This window comes from Haliaeetus albicilla, chromosome 27 (assembly GCF_947461875.1).
Source record: "Haliaeetus albicilla chromosome 27, bHalAlb1.1, whole genome shotgun sequence".
Lineage (NCBI taxonomy): Eukaryota > Metazoa > Chordata > Aves > Accipitriformes > Accipitridae > Haliaeetus > Haliaeetus albicilla.
The window spans coordinates 21,430,622-21,439,300 of record NC_091509.1 but is presented as its reverse complement, the minus strand read 5'-3'; the positions used below and the strand labels follow the sequence as shown (position 1 = coordinate 21,439,300).

General features: G+C 52.1%; 1 protein-coding gene across 7 annotated transcripts in view; it reads left to right on the top strand.

Annotated features, from left to right (window-relative positions):
• The window catches only part of FGF1 (fibroblast growth factor 1), a 31,874-nt gene extending 23,710 nt beyond the window's left edge, over positions 1–8,164 (top strand). For 6 of the 7 annotated variants that reach the window (XM_069772810.1, XM_069772808.1, XM_069772812.1 and 3 more), the window contains 3 exons: positions 19–216; positions 5,358–5,461; positions 6,414–8,164. In XM_069772810.1, the coding sequence (XP_069628911.1) occupies positions 48–216; positions 5,358–5,461; positions 6,414–6,608 (468 nt within the window). In that variant the 5' untranslated portion in view covers positions 19–47 and the 3' untranslated portion in view covers positions 6,609–8,164. The remainder of the gene's footprint in view (positions 1–18; positions 217–5,357; positions 5,462–6,413) is intronic. The other variant, XM_069772814.1, reaches the window with a different exon arrangement.
• Positions 8,165–8,679: the final 515 nt, after the last annotated feature.

Below are 8,679 nucleotides of genomic sequence, written 5' to 3'. Positions count from 1 at the left end.
CCACTGCATCTCTTGCAGCCCGGCCGGCCGTCGGGAGAGGCTGAGAGATGGCCGAAGGGAAAATCACTACCTTCACTGCCCTGACTGAAAAGTTCAACCTTCCTCTGGGGAACTACAAGAAACCTAAACTCCTGTACTGCAGCAACGGGGGGCACTTCCTACGGATCCTCCCAGACGGCAAAGTGGACGGGACCAGGGACCGCAGCGACCAGCACAGTAAGCAAACCCGATGGGGCTTCTTGGCTCTCCTCCTTGCTCCTATGGTTTTATCAGCCTTTATCAGCCAGGAAGGGGGGAGCTGGAGAAGATGGGCTCTGTACCAGGCTCTCTTTTCTCCCGGTGGCAACACGCCTTCCAGGAGGTCAGCACACACACCAAACACACCTGCAGCCTGTACGCAGAGCCCGGGGAGGCACGGTATGTGTGCTATTTCACATCTGCAGAAGTATTAAATCTGAAACTGGTCATCAACATAATCGCAGGCAGGCAGACTACACAGGACCGAAGTGCTAATTGCAGCACGGCTGGCTTACGCAGCAAGCTGGCAGCTGGAAAAAAAGGCTTAGGAGCAGCCTCGCATCCTACACACACGCAGCCATCACACATAATTCTATGGTATCTGTGCATTTGCTCTGGGTTAGAAGATTCAGCACAATAGTGGGGCTGTGCAAATGCAATGTTTCCCAGCAGTGCGCTGCAGGCGTGCATCTTCGTACATGAAGTCGTCAGCCAGAGCGGGAGGTTGGGCCCAGATTCCTCTGCGTGCAGAATGGATTTTATCTGTATGTTCTGCACACAGTGTCCCCTTGCCTCCGGGGAACTTCCCTCTCCCCTTATGCAGCAAATTAAATTTCTGCAGGATGCAAAAGCAGATTCTTGCAGAGGCGAGACTCAGGTGAAATAGTTATTTTGTGACTTACGGCTTTAGAAATGCACTCGTGTTACCATTCACTTTTGTTCTGAAACCAAGTATGGCTTATTGTATGCTGAAACAGTTACAATACATTTTACATGCATCTGTGTGTCACAAAGATTTAATGGGCCATCTATGGCCAGGGCCTCCTCTTGCCCGTCCCTGTTCCCTGCAGTCGCTGATGCCGGCGGTTCCAGCCCATGGGACATCGGGGACCTGCTGCTGGGATCAGCTGGCCACACAGATGCCAACACTTTTTCGACCATTTGCACATCCCACTGCCTTTCTAGGAGCACATTCGTTCTCTGTAATTGGCATCAAAGTTTACCCTAGGAAGCTGGCAGGACTTGCTCACCAAAAAGTGCCGGTTTTGTAAATGCTACTGTAAAGTCCTGCAGACTATCTGACATAGGGCAAACCTTAATATAAAAACTTAATAATATTATCCTGTATGGCAAGGCAGGGTGCATGTTTGTCCTATTCAGCAGTTTTCCACGTCACCAAAGGCATCAAGAGCCCTTTCCCTGCCAGCAACTCACACAACCAGAGCCAAGGCACGGCACTGAGGCTCTCTTACTTTGACCCAGCCACGCAAAGCCGTTAGATGAGAGCTGAATACCTGGCCCTGACACCAAAAAGCCCCTTGCCCTCGGCAGATCTCCCTGCTGAGCCCAGCCAGGCCATCAGCAGTGACCAGGGGGCCTGTGCAGAGCAGCCCCCTCCCCGGCAAACCACTCAGACAAAAGAGAAAATGGCTGTCTGAGGACAAAGACAAAAAAAATCCAAGGAATCGGTTGGGAACTTTTCAGCTTTTAGGGTTCTTGCACTTCCAAAATGCTTGGGAGAAATTTTTTTAAACTGATGCTTGAGGAGAGCTGGACCAGCAAAGCTCCCCGTGGGGCTCTGCAGGCAGCAGGGTCGGGCTCTTCCCCACTGCCGCATGCTGGAGCCCTCGGTTCTCGGCAGAAACCTCTGGTTACACCATATCCTGAACATTTACTGGAATATAACTGGGACCTGCCAGGCTCCTATCTGGTTAGAAAGGAGGGCTGGGAGGAGCCAAGTCCGCCTTACAAAGTGCTAAGAAAAGCACTTTTATTTTCTTTAAACCACAAGCGTACATGTGGCTTTCTCCCCCAAACTTAACCTTTCTTCTTGTTATTGTTGTTTTAATGAAAGGCAGTTTACAGCAAAGTTTTAATTATAAACACTGTTTCCCCACCACTCGCACAGCACGTGGCAGCGCTGGGGGACGGGCGAGGATGAGCTCACCGAGGCTGGATAAACAGCGCGGGGCAGGCAGCATCCAGCCTGGACTAAACTGGGCACTAACCCTTCTGAAACCCTTACAAGAGGCAGACAAGGACGCTGACCCAAAGCATCCGCAGGAGACAGGACCGGGCTCACAGGACCCACGAGCCAGCAGCTGGAGAGGTTGTATGAACTCAGCCAGCATCTCTGCAGCATTTTGCCAGAGCTAAGATTTTGGTGGAGTCAGATGGGGGACACAGAGATGCCCGTGTGCCCCGCGGAGCTCAGCACGGGTTTTTGCAGAGCTGATGGCAAGGCGGCATCTCCCGGCACACGGAGCACTACCAAGGACATGAGTGTCCAGCCCCCACGCCCCAGCCTCGAGCCCACCGTCTCACGGCACGGATGCTGCCACACAGCCCAGCCATTTTTCCCTCTGGCAAAGCAAGCCAGTCATGTTGGAGTGAGCATTTCCCCTCCGGCCACCGGTCCCCACAGCCGCACCATGCACACAGGCAGCAAGCGCAGGCAGCGAGAGCGCAGGCAGCGCTCCCATGCATGGCACCCGCTGTGCCCCGGCACGCTCGCACCTCGCCGGCTGCTGGCCCGGGGCCGTGTGTTTGGAAACCTCTGCCAGAAAGGAACCTCCTGTAAATGATCTCGTAAACTTGGATATCCGAACGTACAAATATTTACAGAGAAAACTCCTGGAAGGGCTGCGTGCCAGCGGAGCAGCCCTGCCGGCAAGGTACCCTGCCTCTGAGCACCGATGGCTGCCCGCGGTCCTGTGCCTGCGCCTGGCAAATGCCGGAGCTGCTCAGCACCGCTCCCCGGCATGCAAGGGGAGCAGCCCAGACTGCGACCTGCACCATGGGATACTGCTTACACAGCTGGGACAAGCACCGGCCAGCGTGGAGCCAGCCAAATCCATACAGGAAACCTGGAGGTGACAGTGGGGAGAGAGGCCCCCAGGGAGGGACGAGGCACAGGAACGCTCGTGGCTCATCTGGGGAGCCAGTGTGCATAGCTGCGTTAGAGTCTGCACTGGTGCTCTGCAAACTGCCCGTGCCCATGCGCATTTTGTTCCAGACAAATATCAAGAATTCATATTTTTATCTTAAACAGCCTTGCCAGGCGCTAGCCCCAGAATCAGGTAGGATCTCTAAGGAGAACAGAAGAATTGACTCGCTCCAAGCCCTTGTCGTCCAGCCCTACGTAAGGATTCCCTCACCACGTCTTTTGCTGCCGTGCATGGGCATCTCGAGCTCGCACCATGAAAAGAAAACATACCAGGACATTGTAGACCCTTAAGGATAAAGCCCATGCTCGTTTCCACAAACAGCCTTATTTTCTTTGTTTCATCCCATTACTTCATGGAAGGAAATATCTGTACAGACCTGAAAAAAACCACAAGAATTTGTGCATGAGCTCCTTCCTCCAGACCCACCATTCTCCCTCCCTCTGTGGCTGGAGGCCTTAACATCCCCATCAGCAGCTGGAGGGTCCCCCTGCTCCCCTCTCTCAGAGGCAGTTTTTAGGACAGTATCATCATTTTTAACTCTTTCCCCGGCTGGACTTCTTGGCCACGTCCCGGGGCTGCAGCACTGCAGCGAACACAAGGTGGGCTGGGGGCTCTCCCGCTGCAGGGTTTGCCGGCTGCCAGCGCCCAGCCTGAACCAGGCAAGCACCGGGACTGCGTATTACTGCAAATCTGCACCCAAACAATTTACTAATTAACCATCATTTACTGAGCAGAAAATGCCAAAAATAAAGAATGTGAACCATTACAGCAAAGATTTCACTGGGACGGGGGCTTCTGCCATGCCAAGAGGTAACATTACCATTTACCTCATCCAAATAAGGATAAAATAAAATAAATTTTAAAAGGAAGGAAGGAGCTGGAGTTGAGGCATCCATTCATACTTCATTCAAACCAACCTAAATATTTCTGTTACAAATCTCTACAGTAAAAGCTCAGGAAAAAAAGCTGACTAGGAGACGGGAATGATCATTCAAAAGAGTTGGATTTTGCAAGTCACACTGACTATAACCGCAGCCCTCCGTGCATGCCGGCGGGGCCGCTAATTCCTCAGACTTCAGTTTTCCTGCCCACCCATGAGAGCAGTATGGGGTCCTCTCTGAGCGCACAGTGCTAGAGAGCTGTCCTCCCAAAGCTTGGCTCCAACCAAATGGCCTCTTCCTGATAAACAGGTTAAACAAGAACTTGATCCAGGTTTTAATCATTTTCTGTGACTCCTGTAATTAGCCAAGTAAGAAAAAAAGGAACCCAGAGGGGAAAAAAAAAATAACCAGACAAATAGAAAGGTTAAATCTGCTGTGCTGGGTACAGGGTGCTGAGCAGGGGAGGTAGCCCAGACATCCCATCCTGCAGCTGACCCACTCACCTCCCACAGTACAAGACCAATAAGGAGCTTTTTTTGCCCCAGAGTTTCTAGCTGAAGTCCAGCATCGGTGACAGGGCTGGAAAGGCAGTGTCTGGTGGGCTGCGTGAACCGATGCAGCATCGCCACGAACCCATCGCCCCTGCCCAGCCTGTGTGCAGGCAGGCTCAGACCCTGGTTTAGTATCAAATTCACATTGGTGCCACAAACTAGGACAATCTTAAGACATGGTTCGTGGCTACCTACAGGAGGTATTTTTTTTAGGATGAAGATCAGCCCTTTCTCTTTCTCCGCTATCCATCTACGACGCACCAGATAACGCCAGCCGCCGCACACTGCTGGATGGGATGCTTTGGATCGGGGTTTTGCAATGCAGGCATCTGAAGTCTGCCCGTCCCTAGTTTAGCTCTCGAAATACTTCTTCATATGTCACTCCTTAAGTGTCTTGTCAAAACCACATGAGAAATTTGTAAATTAGAGCCAGAATTAAAACCCCAATCTCCTGTGTCCCATTCCAGCGTCTTAACCAAAATGCTGCCCTTCCTTTGATGTAAAATAAGGAAAAAATTGGTCTTTGGTTCCTAAAGCATGGCTGTGGGGTTTCTTTGAAGGAGAGGGTACAAGGAGACACTTTTATTACATGCTGTACTGTTTCCTATAAACTCTTTATAAGCCGGGCTTCAGGACAAAAATACCCTAACTTTCCTAGCAGCTTGGACATTATCTCTGACAACCTTTTTTCTATTTTCTTTTTACTTTTGTTGTTGTTGTTGTTTTATTTTTACTTTCAGTTCAACTCCAGCTAAGCGCGGAAAGCGTGGGAGAGGTGTATATAAAGAGCACCCAGTCTGGGCAGTACCTGGCGATGGACACCAACGGGCTGCTCTATGGCTCGGTAAGTAGGAGGTTTATGTGGGACCAGACACAGAGAGGGTTTGAGGTTTGCAGAAATCTCGTAGCTCTGAGTAATGCAAACCACGAGCAACAATTAGCCTCTGTTTGTTATTTTGGCAGCTGGACGGCCACTCTTCATCCGGCTTTATTTTGGAGGGAAATAAATAAATAATCAAACAACACCATTTACCGCCCTGCCTCTTGACAAATATTGTATTTCATATCTGGAGGAGCAGCTGCTTTGCATCCCCTCGGCAGCTGCCAGGGACCCCGGCAGGGTGCTGCACCTCCAGCCCGGCTCTTCCAACCCCGGCAGCGCCTTGCCCGTACCTCTGCCTGCCTCCTGCCGCCTCTCCACCGCTTTGCAAGGTGCTTCACTTTTCCTCTGCATCCTAGTTGCACCAAACCCTGTGCTGGGTCCACAACATCCCGGTGTGAGCAGGATCATGCAAGGCAGGAGCTTACCCCCCCGTGCCCAGGAACTGGAGGGCACGGAGTTACTGAATATAAGCTGGGTCTTTGAGAATAGCCCCATTTATAGCAAAGTGTGCGACACGTAATCCTGGTCACAGGCTGCTTAGCCTTACCAAAGAGCTGTTTTGTTCCCCATGTTCATGCCCCGAACCCGCAGCCACCACCGCACAGGTTAGTGCCAGAGCAGGAGCCGGTGCCAGGACCGGCTTACAGAGCGCAGGGCTGGGCTCGGTTACTGCCAAATAAAACGCCCAGGTCATGGACAAGTTACTGCAGGAGTAGCCCAGGCATCTAAATCAAGGCTGCTTACCTCCACACTTTAAATACGAACTGTCCTGGGGCACGAAGATCTCAGAGGCGGGTCTGGATAGCATCCGAGCCAGGGAGCGCCCGAGCTGGGATTGCTGCGTTAGGAACACGCATCCTCCTCCCTACGGCATCTCCCTGTCTCACTGTCGTTACCTGGGGCTCTCTTTCAGCAGTTACTGGGTGAGGAGTGCCTGTTCCTTGAAAGGATCGAAGAAAACCATTACAACACGTACACCTCCAAAAAGCACGCAGATAAGAACTGGTTTGTAGGTCTGAAGAAGAACGGGAACAGCAAGCTGGGGCCGCGGACTCACTACGGCCAGAAGGCGATCCTCTTCCTCCCGCTGCCCGTCTCGGCCGACTAAGACCTGTCCTGGGAGCTCAGAGACAACCCAAACCCCAAAACCCAACTGCCGCCTCCTCCTTTTAACCTCGCTGGCTCTCTTTTTGGCTAGTATGACAGAGCCAAACGTTAGAACTCCGAGCTTTAGGTAAATGCACTACCAAAAATAGACGAAGCAGAGCTCCTTTGCCCTGCTCGAAGCTTTGCAGAGATGACGGGAAAAGCCCTGACCCCCCACCAAGGTCCACCGGCATCCCCACCTCCCCCTGCCCTCCGCCGTCCATCGGTGCATGCTGTGACCACGCTGCAGCTCCCGGGGACACGCACAGACCTGCCCTGGCCAGGCACCCAGAAACGTGGCCAAGGGCACCCCAAGGACACCCCAGTTACCAGAGAAGTGCACGCTTTTACTGTCCCCAGTCATTCTAAGGCAAAACCTCCCTGGATGCTCTGTATTAACATATTTATCCACCTAACTACGTAGCTTCTAATATGCCCTTCAAGCAATTTCAGACTGCGCCATCAGTCATGTTATCGAGTGCCAGCCTGGTTAAATGCTTGCTGATATCCTTGGCGTATTAAGCTAAACTAGCATCAGCCAAAAGCTCCAAGCCCTAGACATCCTAGCCTCCCTCACAACATGAATATTGCTGTATTTCATGCTAGTACCTGCCATATGTTATTTGTACTTATTTATTAAGTAAATGTGTCTCTCCTACAATCTGTTCATAAGTAATTCTAGGCACTGAAGCCCCTTGACGTTGTCCCAGCGAGGACGGGGCAGAGTGGGAATGACTAAGGTCTGAGGTTGAGGGTGTGATGGTGCAGCAGGAATGGGCTGCATGACAGTGGCAGTGCATCGCACTCCATTCCCAGGGGGCTTCCTCTAAACGGGCTCTAAATGGGGCTCCAAAATGGCACTGGGGCCCCTTGGTGACTCCCAAACCTTCTGTGCAGCTGGATTTCTCCTCTGCTGGCACGAAGCAGATCTCCCGAGCAGTTGAAGAGCTGCTCCTGCCAGGCTCGTCTTCTCCATCCACCTCGGGCACTTGCAGATGCCCACAGGGATGGGGCATGACCTGCACGGGGGGGACAGCTCAGCCCAGGCACTGCTGGGGCAAAGCCCTGCTGAGTCAGTGCTTCTCTAATCACTTCTTCACGAGTGGCAAGTGCATTTTACCGTACAGTGAGTTTCCTCATGTGTAGACTAGCCCAAAGACTCGAAGTAACCTTTTCTGGTGATATTGCATTAACAAATAAATTAGGAGTAGGTTTAACTCCGTTGCACCCATGTGACTTGTCACAGCCCGGCTGTAGCCGCGGGTGAGGTGTACGCAGAGACAGGACCAGGGGTGCCACGGTCAATGGGATGGATTTGGCAGCTGAGGAAGCAAAAACACAGGAGTCCTTCATTTACGCAAGGCTGGAGCTGCGGCAGTGCCGGGCAGCCCGTCCTCCGGCATCACAGCAGGGGGAACGCTGCCGAAACTCACGTTCAGCTCGGTCCTCCTGGTGTTCTCGGATTGAGGTTTCAAACTGTAAATAAAATATGCTGGTACAACAAAGTTTGATATGAAATATTGCAGCAGGCTACATTTGGTCTTAAATTAGGAGGTGTTTGAGTAAAAAAGTCTGAATCTCTCAAGGGTGGGCTGAAAATGGAGCATGGTGCTTCTTCACCACAGGGATGAGCTTTGTGGTGAGACACCAAAGCCAGACACTCCGGGGGCAGCACCTGAGCAGGGACACCCGATCGGGGACACCGGCTGAGGGAGCTGGGGGACCCTGTGCCATGGTGGGCGACGCAGCCTGGTCAGACGCTGCAGACGCCGCTCCCACCACACGGAGGGATGGCCACAGCCCACACACTCTTTATTGTTTCTACAATAATAATCCCAATTTTGCAATTCTAGTGAATGGGAAAAAAAAAATCTGGGGAGACAAGGACTTGCTGCAGTTCACACAGCTGAGGGATGAGGTGAACTTTATTTTCTCCTTTACCCTGGGCCACAAGCTGGGCTGGGGACAGGCAGAGAGCCATTGAGCCTCATGATTCCTAAACACTTTTCCCAATGCTTCTCTTCCTATAGTCC